The 18322-nt window shown below is 47.3% G+C and overlaps 1 protein-coding gene across 7 annotated transcripts in view; it reads right to left on the bottom strand.

The window, feature by feature from the left end:
- Positions 1-18322, bottom strand: part of KDM5C (lysine demethylase 5C) — a 54489-nt gene that overhangs the window by 19106 nt on the left and 17061 nt on the right. For 2 of the 7 annotated variants that reach the window (XM_012477277.3, XM_012477279.3), the window contains 14 exons: positions 12353-12472; positions 12048-12242; positions 9444-9625; positions 9231-9355; positions 8962-9109; positions 8206-8311; positions 7131-7489; positions 6353-6491; positions 5665-5844; positions 5364-5501; positions 4577-5176; positions 4211-4289; positions 3885-4084; positions 3176-3780 (listed from right to left, as the gene is read on the bottom strand). In XM_012477277.3, coding sequence (XP_012332700.1) covers positions 3415-3780; positions 3885-4084; positions 4211-4289; positions 4577-5176; positions 5364-5501; positions 5665-5844; positions 6353-6491; positions 7131-7489; positions 8206-8311; positions 8962-9109; positions 9231-9355; positions 9444-9625; positions 12048-12242; positions 12353-12472 — 2937 coding nt within the window. In that variant the 3' untranslated portion in view covers positions 3176-3414. Of the gene's footprint in view, positions 1-3175; positions 3781-3884; positions 4085-4210; positions 4290-4576; positions 5177-5363; positions 5502-5664; positions 5845-6352; positions 6492-7130; positions 7490-8205; positions 8312-8961; positions 9110-9230; positions 9356-9443; positions 9626-12047; positions 12243-12352; positions 12473-18322 lie in introns of those variants that run through there. The other 5 variants (XM_012477278.3, XM_012477280.3, XR_010338145.1 and 2 more) reach the window with 3 other exon arrangements.

The following is an 18322-nucleotide window of genomic DNA, read 5'->3' as shown; positions in this document are numbered from 1 at the left end:
GGGAAGCATGGTTAGTGTCTGCCCTTTCAAGGACCCACTGACCGTGTACCTCAGACCCCAGGTGCCACTCCCAAGGGGTGGAATCCTGTACCACTGGACTCTGCAATGCAAAGGAAAGAGTTCATATGCACAGTGTGGGGCTCCAACTGATTCTCCTACCTCTCTCTTTCTAAAACTAGACTGCAGGCCCTTGGCCTGGAAGTGGAGACAGACTGAGGCCTGGGCCTTGCCTTCCCTCCAGAAGCTCCAGAGCTTGGGGGTGGGAGGAGAGACAGACCTATTAGCGTATTTCAGACACCATGTAAGGCACAGGTGGAGGCACTAAGGAGAAGGTTAAGAAGGGGTCAGTTGGGCCTGAAGGAAGGGTTTGGGTAAAGTACTTAATAGAAGTGATGTCTCTTCCCATCCCCGTGTCACCTGCAAATTCAGGAGCCATCCTGAGGGATGTGGCAACATTTGGGAGGACTCGGCAGCTAGGTGATGTTCTGTATAATAGAAAATTACTTTGAGGTGAGAAAATACCCACTGCTTCCCTGATCTCATTCTCCCCATCCCCTTATCTGGTGGGGGAGGAGGTCCCCTGAGCCAGTCCCCCTCCCTTTCTAGGGGAATGTCTGGGAGAGGGCAGATCTGGAACCAGAGAAAGCTCTCTGGAAGAGGTTAGATTTGATCTGGGTCTTGCAGGATGATGGCCAGGGACTCTCCTGAAGAGTTCATGGGATGTACGTCTGCTGTGAAGGTGTGAGGGATGGGACAGGGACATGCCAAGATGGGAAAGGCTGTCTGAAAACCGGTGAGGGATGGGCCCATACCTGGGAGGACCCCCGTCCTGGGCCAAGCAGTTCTCTAACCTGGGAGTTGCTTCAGGTTGTAGGCACCATCTCTTCCTCTCCTGTCTGGCCACTTCTTCCTGTGGCTGGCTGCCTTGGGAGTGGTAGTTAAGTGCTGAGATTGAGCCCCTTCCTGTCCATTCCAGCTCTCACTCACCTCTCCTGTCAGCTCCTCCAACCCTCTTTTTATGATCAATTCCAGAGAGGTAGGCAGCCAAAAGGTCAGCCTCTTCCCCTGGACTGAGACCTGGGGTCAAACTGGACCCAACAGGGTTGTCCATGGGCTCCTGTCTCTCCTTACTTGTATAGCCCAGGATCCCAACTGGAAGACCAGATGAAGCAGGGCTGAGCCAGACCCTTCCACCAATCAAAGCTACTGCTAGAAGAGGGTGGGCTTTCTTATTTACCACTAGGTTCCTATCGACTGCAAATGTGGAAAGGAGGAATGAAACCCATCAAAGTTCAGATGAGAAAGCAAAATAAGGGTGGCAGTGTGCTAAGCTCCTGGGCTAGAGATCAGGACCCAGTCTTTAGCCTTCAGCCTCCTCTCAGCCCCTTGAAAGGAGGGAAAGCCCTTGAGGCAGGAATGATGGGAAGCTGACTGGTTTAGTACGGGTTCCATGCTCTTGCTTCCTCCTTTGTATCCTCATATCATGGGCAGACTCCAAACACAGAACACTCAAGACCACAAAGAATGGTTCTTAGCCTTTGGAGGGTCAAGGATCCCTTTATGAATCTGATACAAGCTGGTTAGTCTTCTTGTCAGAAAAACACATGCATGCAAACACCCACAAAAACATGTGAACAATCTGTTGACAGTCCCTGATTTAGTCCAACACCCTTATCTTAAAGACTTTGGGACCCAGAAGGGAGATCATTCCAACTACTATGGGATCATTAATGGACTTGAAACTACTATGCTAAGTGAAAGAAGCCAGACACAAAGGATCACATATTATACGATTCCATTTATGTAAAATGTCCAGAATAGGCAAATAGGATGAGGGGTAAAGGATGACTAAGGGATATGGAGTTTCTTTTTGCAATGATGAAAATGTTCTAAAATTTTTTTTGCAATGATTGCTGCACAACTCTAAATATACTAAAAGCTATTTAATTGTACACTTTTAAGTGGGTGAACTGTATGGTATGTACATTACATCTCAATAAGCTGTCTTAAAAAAGTGAACTCAGGGGTTTCAAATGACCACACATCTGAGCTTTAGTCCCCATTCATCAGGGGCATAAAGAACCTGTGGAGAAAAATCAGGGAATTATGCAGTACACGGGTTAGACAAGAAAATATTCTAGAAAGAACGAGATTCTATGTATAATCTTAAGGGCAATAAAGCATCATGGAAGGTTTTAAGCAGTATATAATCAGATCTACACTTTAGAAACCCAAATCACTGAACTGTACATTTCAAACAAGTGAATTTTATGGTATGCAAATTATATCTCAATAAAGCCATTAAAAAAAAAATCCCTTTGGGAGCTTGAGGAGGATAAACTGGAGGGCATCAACTGGGGGAGGCTGTGGTGTAGGAGTCAGGATGAGGGGGCCAGAGCCCATCTGTTTAGACTTGAGGGAAAGTGGCTTGGGGGTAGAGTTGGGGGAGGCCCAAGGTTAAGAAGCTGGTGGAGCTTGATTTCAGAACCCAGAGCTTCCTGGCTTTAGCCCGAGTGCTCCTGCTAGCACTACAGCTGCTCCACTAACTGGTGAGGGGAGCACTGTCCTCCCCATCTAAGAGAAATGCACTTCAGAAACATGTTTCAAAAAAATGTTTCTAAGGGTTTTATTTCTAACAAGAGGAAAATAATAAAATAAAATTAAAATAGGCTTCAGTTGGAACCAAGTTTCTTGTTTTGCTTTTTCTTTTGAACAAATTAATTACACACCAACAATCTTCTTTTATTACAACATGAACCCAGGAGGAGGAAAGGAGACAGGGAAGGACAGGGAAGGAGGATTGAGGTGGTTGTGAGGACAAGCACCAAAAGCTTTCTTCAGATCACAGGGAGCCCTGTTCAGCTCACCAGCCAAATTCCTTTAAAATAAAAAACTGTGAGCACAACTATGTGAAGTTTCCTCCTCCTGGGTGGAACGGTCAGGGGAAGGGAGAGGGAGAAGGGGGTAGGAAGGAAGGAAAAGAGGGGAGGAGAGTGGGGGCAGGGGTTAGTGTAGCATGGCCTGGTCAGGACCAGAACTGGGGAGAGAAGGGAGAGGAGAGTCCCCCAGTTCGCATATGCACTGGCCTTGTCTCTGGAATGGTGCTGGCCCAGCCCCAGCCACCCGCCCCCCACCCCCCACCCACCAGCCCATCCATCTATCTGCCTCAGGTGTCTAGGAATGCTGGTTAGAGGCTACCAGGGAGGGAGGACTCCAGGGGCCGGCCCCCAGGAGCTGAGGTCTGAACAATACCTTGGAGTCAATACAAAAGTCAAGGGACTCACGGGTGAGTGGGTAGGGGGATGGCCACCCCCCTACCCACCCACCCCACAAGAAGCAGGCTTGATGGTCACAAAGAGGATCCTTGAGGCCGAGGGGGGTCTCTGTCAGGGTCTGTGCTAGGCTCAGCCACTGTCACAACTGTTGCTGAGGCGGCTGCTGTGGGCAGGACAGATGCAGCCGGGGAGTCAGAGTGGAGAAAGGGGCCGAGGGGCCTGAAGTGGTCCCTTGCGCCGGTTCCAAGCCATTCTGGTTCTCCTGGGTGCTGGGGCTGCCACTGGTGGGGATGGGTGCAGGGGGGCCCTCACCCCCAGTCTCCTCCTCCAGCTCTTCCTCCTCCTGGGCCTCCTCGGCCTCTGGCCCTGAGCTCCGTACCCTCTTTGGCTCTAGCTCCTCTCGGGCTGGGTCATCGCCCTCCCCACCCCGATCCACCTTCCGCCGCCGCCGCCTCTCCAGGGCCCGGCCCCGAGCCCGACTCCCGTGACGCTCTGCCTTCTCCAGCTGTGATTACAGATAGGCAGAAAGACAGGTTGTGGGCCAGTGGTCAGGCCTGGGCTCCCTACTCGGTCTGACCTCCTGGCCCGGCCCATGACCCCTCTCCTCACCTCCAGAAGTGTGCGGATCCTCTCCAGGTCTGGGGGCTGTCCAGCCTGCAGCAGCTGCCAGATGCTGTGGTTCTCATCCAGGGTCACCTCGAGCAGGTCCCCCTCCATCATCAGCTCCTCCAAGGGGGCCCGGGTTGCCTCAGGCAGTTCCAACACAGGGCCAGTCAACTGTGGCAACAGCGAGGACAGCAGTTCCAGATCTAGGGGAATGAAGGAACAGGCTGCGTTAGAGGCTGCCCTTGGTCTTATCCCCACCACAATAGAGCTACGTGGGTCACTCTGGTGATGTGCAGTCAACAGCCTACCCACACCACACCTAGACCTACCTCTCTTACCTGAGCCCTCCTCCGGGGCTACCTTCTCAGGACTGGTCACACTGTCTCCATTCTCCAGTAAGCCCTGGACCTGCCAAGGAAACCAAGAATAGGTAAGGGCAACTGAACTGAAGAACCAGGCCCTATTCCTCCTCCGCCAACCCCAAATTTGAGACCCTCCTCCTTCTGGAGGAGGAGGGAAAACACAGGCTGCCATCAGGGAGCAGAGTCGAGGAATCTGCATAGATGCAGAATGGAGCAGGAAGGGTGTTCCAACAAAAACTGAAAATTGGAGAACAAGGGGCAGGGCCGAGTCTAACCTGGGGTAGGGGTTAAGAGACAAGAATCTGAGGACAAGAGCTGGGCTGAGCAGCTCACCTTAGGCATATCCTTGCCACTGCCCTCTTTGAGGGGGTCAGAAGCAGGGGCTGAAGGGTAGTTAGGAGGCTCCTCAGGTCTGGGTTCAGCCTGTAGCCGTTGGCGGAGCTCAGCCAGTCGTCCCAACAAAGCAGTCACCTCTTCAGAGGCCAGAGCCTGCCTGGCACGGCCTTGCCAGCTGATGGCCCTCTCTGTGAGGCATTGCAGGGCTTCGCCCTCGGGCAGCCGCACAGGCAGTCTCTGTAGAGCTACCAGCAGTGCCAGGATGGTCTCCAGGCGTGGGCGCCTTGAACGCATACACAGTGGACACAGGAATTTGGTGTCCCATTCCCACCAGGCCAGCAGTGGGGATGAGGTGGGATTGGGCCTTGGAGAACTGAGAAGGCGGGGCACTGACACACACCGCCCATGGAACCAGTCCTGACACAGGTCACACTGCAGAGCTCCCACCCCGGCCGGCACCTGCCCACACACACAGATAGAGGTTGTAGAGGAGGCTGTGGTCGATGATGCCAGTGGACTAGGCTTGGCCGAATTGGTGCGACGCAGCTGCAGGATACCCTCCTTCTCCTTCTGTTCCCCCTCCTTGAAGGCCACAATCTGTCATACCCAGGACAGGAGCAGAGTGGGTCAGCAGCCTATCCCTTCCCTTCTCTGGCCCCTTGTAACACCCCACTCCCAAACCAGGAGAACTGAGGCTCAGGAAGCAAGCAGTCTGCTCATGGTCACCCAGCTCAGACACTATCACCACCAAGCTCTTCTCTCCATCTGTGTCTAAGCTCCTTACCACAGAGCCAGGGTCCCTGAGGTCCTGCGCAGACAGCCCCAGCAGCTCTGTGTCAGATTTGTACAACCCCAGCTCCTTCTCCATCCACCGGCTGCGCTTGGTGCTGTCTGAGCCAGCGTCTGCACATGGGCAGAGCACCTGAGGCAGGCAGACAGAGAGGGAATGACTGGGCTTCCCTTACATCCCACGCCCTCTCCTTCCCTCCCTGGTACCCTCACAAAACCCATGTTAGCTCATGAGCCATCTCATAGCAGCCAGTGCAGGCGTAAGAGATGCAGTAGGTCAAGATCCCAGGCCTCACCTCCAGCAGTGTGTAGCAAGAATTCTTCTTGAGGAAGGTCTTGGAGGCCTTCTCCCTCCAGGAGTGAGCTGTCAGTACCTGTAGCTCTAGCTGCCTCAGCTCCTCCAGCCCCACAGGTAGGTCCCGGCCCACAGCCACTAGGCCCTCCAAGTCATCCAGGCAGGGGTAGTGGTCACCATTCTAGGGACAAGGGCAAGAGACAGCTCAGTTCACCTTGCCAATGCTACTGATGCTTACTCTGTGCCTGGCCATGAGCTGGAAACATGAACTGGGCTCAGTCTTGAGGGAGAAAAAAACAGGCGTCATCCTAAGGAACACCCACTTAACTCTCTCTCACAACTCTGGCATCTACTGACTGGCTCAGCCCCAAGTATCCAGTCAACCTTCTGTTGCGGTTTGCCTCCTCTCTCCTCCACGCCCCTGCCCTGCTCACTCCCATACCACCTGTTTCCCTGGCACACCATTCTCATCCTAACCATTGCCCTCTCTTCCTTCAGGCCAGCCTCACACTCTTCCTCTCACCCTGCTCATCAGGCACATTTTGCCTCCTGACTACAAGCCATGCCCCATTACTCTCTCCAGCCAACCCAACCCATCCCAGCAACCCAGCACATCCCAGTGTATATGCCATCTCTTCCCAGCTGGACTGAAGGCCTGGGGTGGAAGAAGGGGGTGGCAGGGTCCTCACTTGGATCTCATCCACATCAGCTATCCAGGCCCGGGCCTTAGCAAGAGCCTCCTTAAGAGCCTGGATGTTGGGCAGGTGAACAGGGATGTTTTCCGCTTCACGGATTATGGCCTCGAGTGTGGCTGGTGGATGCTTCTGCCTAAAGGTAGGAAAAACAAAGAAAACTCACTCTGATGTGGTCTGCCTGACCAGAAGCCCAGACTGCCCACCAGATATAACTGCATGGGCCCCTTGGGTGTCTGTTATTCCTGCTGCCACTTGGGCCTACTTGCTTGTATTCCACTTAAGGGTAGCTGCCAGTCCCTGCTTCGCCAAGATTGCATGTGCCCAACTTCATCCTTCTGTCATTGCTCTTGTGCCTCTGCTTGTCTGCCAGTCTGCTGGCCTGCTGGCAATGCCTACATATACAACCTGTGTTGTGTAATCTGTTGCTGCAGTTTGTCAACTGCCCTGTGTGGGGTCTTTCTACTAACATCTGCCCATCTGCCTATCACTTGTGCTTCTGGGTATGGGCACATGAGCCTGTAGGACTAGTCCTCTACATAATCTCTATCTGTCCATTTCTGCTTCTCCATCAGCCTCTCTCTGCCTTTAAGTATACAGAGATTTTTGTTTTGTTTTGAAAGACAAAATGACAAGATAGGGAACAAAAGAGGGGAGGAGAGTCAATATGGCAACACAGGAGCATGATACCTAGGCCACCCATGGAAATCATCTTCTGGGTCTCCATTCAACTTTGATGTTTGGAATAGGGCAGGGAAGAAGCAGCTGGACCTACCTGGCCTCCAGGCAGAGGTCGGCTTTCTCCTCCCAGCGTTCTGCAATGGTCAGCAGCTCCTGCAGCTCAGCCTGGGCTTTATCCACAGCAGGGCTAGGGGCTACACTGGCACCCGCGACCAACAGTCCTCGCATGACAGCCAAGGTGCCCCTTCGGGCTGAGGGGGCCAGTGTGCGTTTCACCTCATCCAGCCATTGTGCCTGTTCCACCTGCCGCTGGAGCTGCTGGGCCTCAGGAACCTCCACCCCTAGCTGCCGCCCCCTCTCCAACAGGGACTGCAGTAGCCCTGGACTGGAGGGCTGTGAGGCCAGGGCCTCACGAGCCTCAGCCTGGTAGGCCTCCACCTGTTCCAGAACACCCTACCAGAACACAGGATGAAGAACAAACTCCTTAGCTGGGCCCACTGAGGGGTCCCACCACCAGATACCCTTGTCCCATCTACCTTCTTGCCCTCCAAGCTTTTGGGGCAAAAGAGCCTAACATTGGCTGGGCTCTCCTTCTCCAAGCCCTAAGACAGTGGGGTTCCCAACACTGACTGCTCATTAGAATGCCCTGGGGAATTTGTTAAGAATGCATATTCCTGGGCCCCACCCCTAGAGATTCGTAATAATTATGAATCTATGCTTTACTTATCTCTCCAGAGGGCTCTGTTCTCAGGGCACCAAGAGACCTCTGTGCCCTAAAAATTGCTATGCTTAGTCCTCACATAGACCCTCGTGCTCACCACCCTGCAATCTGTTGCCCTCTCCATCTCATTCCTCCTCCACTTTCATGAATTTCACTCCACTTTTCAAGCCCAACAAGCACCATTGTTACCTCCTTCTCCTCTACCCCTCCTCTAGGAAACCTTACCTGGACTCTGTATCCTGTACTCATCCCCTTCCCACCTGACCCTCAAGTCCCATTTCTAACAGGCAGTCACTAGACCCTTGCCTCACCCTCCCACCTGTTCTTTTCTCAAACGTGGGTCCTGTCTCGCCTGAACACTTCAGGCTTCTGAAAGGAGCCAAGAGTGGCCTGCTGCTCAGGTCCCCCAGTCCCCCTGATCCCTCAGCAGCACTCCAAGCGTCCTCACCTTGACATCCCCAATCTGATGCATAGCACAAGGCAGGTTGCTCATCTGGTCCAGAAAGGCCTGGAGCTCAGCCAGGGTCATCTGTAGACCAGCCACCCTGTGGGGGCTATGGAGTTTCACATGTGAGGTTTCAGGTCCAAACCCAGTGCCCTCCTTCCATGCATATGCTAAGACCCAACACCTTTCCTCACCACACCTGTCCACCTTGATCTTGCGTATTTCAAATTTGCCCCAGCTGCCCGGGTTAGAGGGAAGGTTTTAAATTATAGAGTGTGTTCACATTATGAGGGGAAAGAATTAGAAGAGAGGGAAACACATTTCTGGTGAGGAGAGAGGGAGCTTAGAAACTAATGGGTCATAACAAGAGCTGTACTATGCAATCCATCCTCTACTGTGAACTCTAGCTGTGCAGCAGAGATCAGGTTTATATATCTGTGTCCTGTTCTTACCTGTAACCCTCCCACAACTCTTCCTTGCCCATAAAACCCCTCAGCCTCTCTCTCAGGCCTCTTCCAGGTACTGATAAAAAATAAACACGTCTAGCTTTCTAACACAGAGGCTCTCCTCTCCATTCTAGGTGGCCTGGTCTCCTTGCCCTCCCTAACACCTTCCAGGCCATCTCACACTCATCCCTGGCAGCTTCCTGCTGATGTCCAGTCTGCCAAATGGTATCCACAGTCTACCCCTTGCAGTACTTTTCCTAGGTGCTGGATCCTGAGCACCTCATGTGTGCCCCAACTCCTCATGCTGCCATACCCAGCTTCCTGGCCGCTGACCAGTCCCAGAGCTCGGGACACACAAGCCTCTGCCTCACTCAGGCAGTTCTTTAGTCGCTGCAGCAGCTCACTATTAGGAAACCTCCGCTCACGGGCTTCAGACTCTAGTGCCCTCAGTTCTTCAAGGCCTGGAAGAAGAATGAGGGCAGCAAGGAGTAGGCAGTATTGAATAAAGGCAGAGGAAGGGGGCCGGAGTACAGAAGGGAACAGAACTTGCCTGTGGAGTCCCTCCATCCCCCCATCACTCACTGCGCTTCCGCCCATCCTCCACCTCCAGGGCCACTCGCACTTTGTTGGCCCAGGTGTCAAAGGACTCAGCCCGAACCTTCAGCTTATGCAGCATGGCAGGAAGCTCATCCAAGGTATACCGATACCTGGAGGAAAAGGGCAGGCAAGAGCATGTCTGGCCCAGCTCTACATCCTCCTTCTTGCCCCACTTCCTCCAGAAAAGCCCATGCTCACCGCAGGTACTGCCGGCTACTGGAGCACTTGCAGAGATCATTGATGTGGGAAAGGCAGACAAGGCCATCAGGGCAGTCGTAGCAGGCCAGGGCTGACAGGAAACACGTAGTCTTGCACTTGATGCACTGGCGTTCATCATCTGGGAGCAGCTCAAAAGCCTCCCGCTCAGCTTCTGTGATGCCCTAAGGGCATTCAATCCATATGTTATATATAACCAGAACCAGGTAGCAGAATCCTCCATCTCAGCCACCACCGACCCCTACTTTAGACTCAAATCTATGCTGAGGGTCATGGGGTTTAAGAGTGAAACCCTATGGAGCATCCCTGCCCTTTATAAAGTCCAGACTCTCAAAGCTGAGGGAATCAGATAAACCAGGGAAAGATCAGTGTAAGCTGAATCAGATAATTTTATAGAGGAAGAAAAATCAGGTGAGATCCAAATCAGCAGAAAGGGCCTTGTGGGTGAGAAGTGAGGAAAATGGTGGACCAAGATACCAGAGAGGTGGCAATGTGTGGAAGTGGCCAAGGGACAGGCCTGGCTAGTTATGGAGGATGTGTACTGGGGAACAATATTGGCTTCCAGTTACTCAGCGCCCACTGTGTTCCAAGCACGACTCTGGCCACTTAGTAGGCAAGAGATACTTGTGCACATATATAACTTAGAGAAATTCAACAGTATGTGCTTGTGTTCAGGGTTTAAAGAGATATAATAATTTTCTCCCAACAATATGGCTTCCAAACCTAATCCGATGACTTCAACTGCTGCTCAGATAAAGAAAAAGCAATCCATTTCAAAAATGAAGGAAAAGCTGGCTATGTCAAAGTAACTGAGAGACAACCCAGTGCTTATATCTAATGGTCAATTTTAGGGATTTTGATGGGAAATGTTGACTCTAACAGTTTTTGTCTTACATACCAACTTTAACACCTAACCTCTGCATAACTTATGAGCCAAAATCCCACTCTGCCACTTATTCTCTGTGATCATGAGTAAATCATTTAACGTCTCTGAGTCTGTTTCATTATCTAGTAAGATGAAGATAAACAGTATCATCTTTGTTGGGTTGTTACAAGGATTAACAAAGATAAAGCAGCTATGGAATTAGACAAGTATCTCAGCACTTAGAGTCAGTGTTCATCAAGTATTTACTGTTATTAGCTCTAATTTTCAGGTAAGAATATATATTCCACAGGCCTATCTCATTTTAAGAAGGCAGAAACTAAGTCTCAGGGTCAGTAACTTGCCAAACTGAGTTAATTTTGACTCTAAAGCCAGAGAATATTCTAAGGATGAAGTCTCTAGGGTTTTTTTGGACCATGGACTCTTGAGAATTTGATGTAAACTATGAGTCCTCTTCCCAGAAACATACTTCAATACACATACAATCTCTTACAGGATTCCAAGACTATGGTGTCCAGAATGCTTCTGTGAGTTAAGGGCCAAGTGTGAAGAATTTTGAATGTCAAGATGAGAAGGTCTACTCCCCCCACCCTGCTTTAGCTCCTTCCCATAGCCTGGCACAGCCACACAGCCATCATTTAATAACAGTACTGAACAGAGTGAGAAAATGATGCCTGGAAAAGCCCAGGGACTCAACAACTAACACCACGACTGAGAGGCCCCAGACTTCCAACATTACTGTAGCTATATTTCTCCCTACAGCCCACACTCACAGGGAAGTTATAAATGAGCATTAAAATAAGAAAGTATTACCCTAAATATAGGCAGCAAGGGATCCCACAGAACCAGTATTCCTTTGTAATCTTATGAAAGACTCACAAAGTCAATTCCCTAACTGGGCAATTGTGAAATCTGAAGATGATGGCTGAAACTACACAAGTGGACTTTAGAGCTCTGTAGCAGCTTCCACTCAGCTACACACACAACTGACACATAATTATGAGAAATCAATTAAAGCAGGACCACCTTCTACTTGGTAATATTATTGCCCTAGCTTGAACCATCTGCATGTAATAAAATGGCATTTCCTGAGAAACATTCCATACATATTTCAATCAGTTTCTTCATATATTACCAATGTCAATAATGGCAGCTGCAACATTGCAAAGGCAATGTAGCATAGATGGCTTTAACATAAATCACCTTACTCTAACTTTACACTTTGCAAGTTAGATATTTATTCCCATTTTAGAATGGAAAAGTGAGACTATGAAAGATGGAGTAACTTGATACAGACTATGAAAGATGAAGTAACTTGATACAAAGATAATCAGTGGTGAGGTTTCATATGCCAGCTATCTTACTGGGTCACTTAAATAATGATACATGGCTGCTATAACAGTACCTGCTATGGGTCAGTCACTAAGCAAACATTATCTTTAATCCAATCAACCATGCAAAAAGATAAGCATTATCATAATCTCATTGTTTGGGTGGGAAAACTGACAATGAAGTAAACTGACTTAAGCAAGGTTGCTGGTAAAGGGTATAGCAGAGAATGGTATGTGGTTTTCAATCGAGATGCATCAGTTCTTTTCACTATACTCCAAGAGTAGAGGATACATCTTCTTGGTGCCACCTCTGCCTCCCCCAACTTCCACCAGAATAGGGTGCTTATCTGGGGTACTCTCCCCACCACTCACCTTCTCTAGCAGGGCCTTTCTTAGACGCCGCTCTTCTTGCACCATGATGAACATCTCCTTATGCACAGCTGCTGCCAGGTTCAGGTCTAGCTTCTCAGGGCAGGCAGCCATCTTACAGATAAGCTCCTCATGGGAGAAGACGCAGTATCTTCGGAGCCGGCGGTAGTGCTCAATGCACTGGCGCCCAGCAGGCAACTGTGGGCAGGTTCAAGGTTGAGTGTGGCCAAGTCTGGACGCCATGATGCCCCAGTTCCTCCACAACCCTCCTGCTTCACCCCTGCTATCCCAACACATTCCAGACTCACCCAGTCGGCAGTGCAAAAGTTGACGGCCTCGGCAAAGTTGTAGCCTTGGTTGAAGCCACTGTGGTAAGCACGGGGGAAGGTAATGACAAATTCTCCTGCACACTGGTTTGTGCGGACGACCTGAAGAACAAGAAAGGCCATGACTGTTGAGAGAGAATTTCCCGTATGCAGACCTGACTTAGGCACAAGGTTGTTAAGGAGACAAAGGAAAGCCTCAGGAGACAGTCTGACAATAGGATCTCAGACTCTCCAATTCTGAAAGGAAGGACCACTGGTCTCTGCTCTCAAGGTTTTGATGTGTGTTGAGATGACAGGAATATTTGAGATTAAAAAATGTATCTGTCAAAATATTCCAACTTCCTTAGTAATTTTTGCAAAAATTATAAATATCACTTTTCATTAAGCTGGACAAGTCTTTTTTTTTTTTCTATTGCATTTTAGGTTTTGGGGTACATGTGAAGGACATGTAAGATTACTGCATAGGTACACACATGGCAGTGTGGTTTGCTGCCTTCCTCCCCATGTTATCCCTCTCCAACTCCCCACCCCATGCTGTCCCTCCCCTATTTCTCCCCCACAGACCCCAGTGTGTGATGTTCCCCTCCCTGTGTCCATGTGTTCTCATTGTTCAACACCTGCCTATGAGTGAGAACATGTGGTGTTTGATTTTCTGTTCTTGTGTCAGTTTGCTGAGAATGATGGTTTCCAGGTTCATCCATGTCCCTACAAAGGACAAGAACTCATCATTTTTTATAGCTGCACAGTATTCCATGGTGTGTATGTGCCACATTTTCCCTGTCCAGTCTATCATCGATGGGCATTTGGGTTGGTTCCAAGTCTTTGCTATTGTAAAGAGTGCCGCAATGAACATTCGTGTGCATGTGTCCTTATAATAGAATGATTTATAATCCTTTGGAAATATACCCAGTAATGGGATTGCTGGGTCAAATGGAATTTCTATTTCTAGGTCCTTGAGGAATCACCACACTGTCTTCCACAATGGTTGAACTAATTTATACTCCCACCAACAGTGTAAAAGTGTTCCTACTTCTCCACATCCTCTCCAGCATCTGTTGTCTCCAGATTTTTTAATAATCGCCATTCTAACTGGCATGAAATGGTATCTCAATGTAGTTTTGATTTGCATTTCTCTAATGACCAGTGATGATGAGCATTTTTTCATGTGTTTCTTGGCCTCATATACGTCTTCTTTTGTAAAGTGTCTGTTCATATCCTTCGCCCACTTTTGAATGGGCTTGTTTTTTTCTTGTAAATCTGTTTTAGTTCTTTGTAGATTCTGGTATTAGCCCTTTGTCAGATGGGTAGATTGCAAAAACTTTTTCCCATTCTGTTGGTTGCCGATTCACTCTAATGACTGTTTCTTTTGCTGTGCAGAAGCTGTGGAGTTTGATTAGGTCCCATTTGTCTATTTTGGCTTTTGTTGCCAATGCTTTTGGTGTTTTAGTCATGAAGTCCTTGCCTATGCCTATGTCCTGAATGGTTTTGCCTAGATTTTCTTCTAGGGTTTTTATGGTGTTAGGTCTTATGTTTAAGTCTTTAATCCATCTGGAATTAATTTTAGTGTAAGGTGTCAGGAAGGGGTCCAGTTTCTGCTTTCTGCACATGGCTAGCCAGTTTTCCCAACACCATTTATTAAACAGGGAATCCTTTCCCCATTGCTTGTTTTTGTCAGGTTTGTCAAAGATCAGAATGGACAAGCTTTTTAAGTTATTTACTTTCATCAGTTACATATGCAGTTTCAAAAGTCAAATGGCTGTATGATCAGTTATAAAATCAGCGGGCCTTGCCATTCTCCCTTCCCCAGAGCCAATCACTTTCACCTCTTCTGATTATTTTGGTGATGATTATAATTACCTTAAATAACATGCTTCTAGACTATGTTAAAAACAGCTTCCTGTTTCTCAATTTGCTTAATTTTTTATACATCTATCTCTAACTTTCTGAACAATATCCAAATCTCTTTTCCTATCAATTTTCATCTTTCTGTAGCCATCTCTCATGCAACCTTCTGATCTGTCCCAATCTGGACTAGCTGTCCTCCCTGGATCATCACTCCCTTGTGACAGATTTCCTAGATTCCATGTCTTTCTCTTTCTTGGTTTATTCCTTTGCTATGCTTAAGAACATCCTCCCAACAGTTCCCTAAGAAATGGTGTGAAGAACCTACTTTTTTTTAAAAAAAAAGTCTCTATTCTTACTCTCACACTTGACTGCATGTAGAATTCTAAGACGAAAATCCTTTTTTGTAAACTCCTATAGTTGTTGACTTAGAAAATAATTTTAAAGGCACTGCTCTAGTCTTCTAGTGTTACTGCTGAAAACTTTGAAGACATTCTGATTTCTAATGCTTTGATAAGCATTTGAAACCTGTTTCTCTCTCTCGAGCTTATAGGACTCTTCTGGTCTCAGTGTTTGATATAAAAATTTACAGGATATATCTTGGTATGAATTTCTTTTCACTCATTTGCTGGGTAGGCCCATTTAGTCTGGAAACTCGATTCTTCAGCTCAGGGAAATTTTCTTGAGTGATTTCATCCTCTCAGTTTTCATCTATTTTCTTTTCATAACTCCTATTATTTGAATATTGAAACTCCTAGAAAAATTCTCTAATTTTTTCTACCTTTTTCAATCTTTTTACTCTAGATTTTGGGAGATTTCCTCAACTATCTTTCAAAAGTGAAAAACATAAGCTTTTTACATTTTTCACTTTTGCTATCATAATTTTGTTTGCAGTATGCTATTTTTTAAAACAGCATCCTGGTTGTCTTTCATGTTTACAGTATATGCTTTTCATCTAAGTTTATTTCTCCCTACCTAGCCTCTGTATCTCCAAGTTGCTTTCTCTTTTGTGGGGTTTATTTTTTAGGGTTTCCTCAGTTGTTTTTCTGTTTTGTTTTGAGACAGTCTTGCTCTGTCACCCAGGCTATAGTGCAGTGGCGTGATCCTGGCTCACTGCAACCTCTACCTCCCAGGTTCAAGTGATTCTCCTGTCTCAGCCTCTGAGTAGCTGGGATTACAGGCACACACCACCACGCCCGGCTAATTTTTGTATTTTTAGTAGAGACAGGGTTTCATCACATTGGCCAGGCTGGTCTCAAACTCCTGACTTCAGGTGATCCACCTATCTCAGCCTCCCAAAGTACTGGGATTACAGACTTGAGCCACCACGCCCAGTCTCTCAGTTATTTATCTGTGGCTGCCTGCTTATATTTAAGAGGAAGAGATGAAAAAGCTGAATGGAAGCTCTGAGTATACAGATGAAGTCTGTCAACCGTAAGATTCACTGTAGGGTGATCTAGCTAAGTAAGCCATTTAGTTTGGGAAACTCCAGGTCTTTCCTCTCAGGCCAGTCAGATTCCCCAGAGAAAACCCTTTTTTTTTTAAAATTTTTGCCTGTAGGAAAAAAGGCCTGGTAGCCAGTGTTCTAACTGGCAAGTGGAGAAAGATGCCTGGGAACCTCAGGATCCACTATGATAAATCCTAATTACTTTCCCTATAACTCCACCGTCAACTGTATCTAGGAGACCTTAACCCACAGACTCTGTTTTAACCTCTTCAGAAATAAATCTTCAGTCTTACTAGAGTGACTAGACATTTCTAGCTGCCCAGCATGGGAGGAGATCTCACAGCTTCTTATGTAGACATGAACCAATCCTTATTTTCACCCCATCCATCTTTACCCCCAGAATGCCTGGTGCCACCAATTATAAATATTTGGGGGAATCTGAGGTATAAATCAGGTTGGTTCTCAATATGTCCTCAGTATTGGCTTATGTTTCAGTTTTCACATCTGTTTTCTAGCTTCAAGAATTTTATCATTGTCTCCTCTCTCGTATTCTCCATCTCTGTAATTTTTTTCACCTTAAAAAAAAAATGCCTTGTGTGGTTGGGTGCAGTGGCTCACCCCTGTAATCCCAGCACTTTGGGAGGCTGAGGTGAGTGGATCACGAGGTCAGGCGGTCGAGACCAGCCTGGCCAATATGGTGAAACTCCATCTCTACTAAAAATACAAAAATGAGCCGGGCACAGTGACACACCTGTAGTCCCAGCTGCTCAGGAGGTTGAGGCAGAAGAATCACTTGAACCTAGGAGATGGAGGTTGTGGTGAGCCAAGATCGCGCCACTGCACTCCAGCCTGGGCGACAGAGCAAGACCCTGTCTCAAAAAAAAAATGCCCTTGTGTCATTTTAGGGCAGTTTCAGTATAGAATGGAAGTAGCCATGTGTATGCTTAACCTGTCATCTTTACTAAGACGTCTCACAAAGCTTTTATAGATAAACATTCAATTCTGGTGAAGACACAGTGAAGTAGGTACAGTGCTGGTAAGGGAATCAATAAGTTCTACTCTCTGGAAAACAAATTTGCTAATGTATACCAAGAACCCTTCAACCCAACGATTCCTCTGCCAGAAGTCTAAATTAATTTGGGGAGAATTAACATGCTAACAATATTAAATCTTTCCATTCATAAACATATCTCCACATTTATTTGGACCATGTATCAGCTCCCATCTCCATCATATTTTCTTCTTAAATCTATCTCTACTTAGAGGCAACATCAGCATTTCTTACCTGTATTACTGCATTGGCCTCCATTACTAACCACCAGAACTATCTTTCAAAAAATGCAAATCTGACCATGTAATGCCTCAGCTGAGAGCCCCTTACTGGAATCCCCATGCCCACATGATTAAGCCACAGCTCTGACAGGTAAACTCTTACTCTTCTTTCAGGGATCTACTCCCACAAATCCTTTCCTGATACACACACTTCCTAAATGACCTAGTTTGTTGCTCTTTTGTAGCACCTCTAATGCTTTATTTCACTTATTTTCTCCTCTCTGTCCAACCCTCAGCTATGCATACCCAAACACAGGCACTGGCTTATTTACCCTCAGTGTTGACCAGGGAGGACTTACACATAGAATGAGCTCTAGCAACATTTACTGAATGATCTAGTCCCAGCCTTAGTTTTATTTATTATTAATTAATTAATCAGAAGGGGTCTCACTATGCCAGCCTTAATTTTACAGCCATGAAAACTAAGTCTCAGAGAAGCCTCAGGTAACAGAGACAGGAGTAGAACCTGATGCTCATAACTCTGTCTCACCCTGCACCCTGATTCTGGCAACGTCACTTTACTATTTCCTATGTGGTTATTTAGAAAAGTTCTCCTCACATTCTGCAGCTGTTAAAAATGACAACTGTGAATAGCCAAAAAGTAAAAACAACTCAAAGGTTCAATAACTGGTGAATATTACTGGGCCATCAAAGGAATCAAGTTCTGACACATGCTGCAATGTGGATGAACCCCAAAAACATGCTAAGTGAGAGAAGCAAGACACAAATGACCACATATTATCCCATTTTTATGAACTGTCCAGAAAAGACAAATCTATAGACAGAAAATAGATGAACGGTCGACTGGGACTGAGGGCTGGAAAGGAGAGTAACCGTAAATGGGTATAAGGGATCTTTTTGTGATGGTAGAAATGGTCTACAACTGGATTGTAGTGATGGTAGCACAACTCCATAAATTTACTGAATTGTGCACTTAAAATGGGTGAATTTTATGGTATGTAGCAAATCATATTACAATAAAACTTTTCAAAAAATGGTTATAATTCATATAGTTAACAAAGCAAAAATCATTCTAGACTAGTGCTGTCCAAAAGAAATATGCTAGGTACATAGGTATTTTTAAATTCTTTTGCTGGGCGTGGTGTCTCACACCTATAATCTCAGCACTTTGGGAGGTCGAGGCAGGCAGATGACTTGAGGTCAGGAGTTTGCAAACACCATGGCCAAAAAACCCCATCTCAACTAAAAATACAAAAACTAGCCAGGTGTGGTGGCACATGCCTGTAATCTCAGCTACTCGGGAGGCTGAGGCAGGAGAAGCACTTGAACCCAGGAGGCGGAGGTTGCAGTGAGCTGAGATCACGCCATTG

This window comes from Aotus nancymaae, unplaced genomic scaffold (genome assembly GCF_030222135.1).
Source record: "Aotus nancymaae isolate 86718 unplaced genomic scaffold, 86718_ANA_hifiasm-v0.15.2.pri h1tg000058l, whole genome shotgun sequence".
Taxonomy (NCBI): Eukaryota; Metazoa; Chordata; class Mammalia; order Primates; family Aotidae; genus Aotus; species Aotus nancymaae.
The sequence above is the reverse complement of the archived record's forward strand: the minus strand, read 5'-3'. Positions and strand labels throughout refer to the sequence as shown.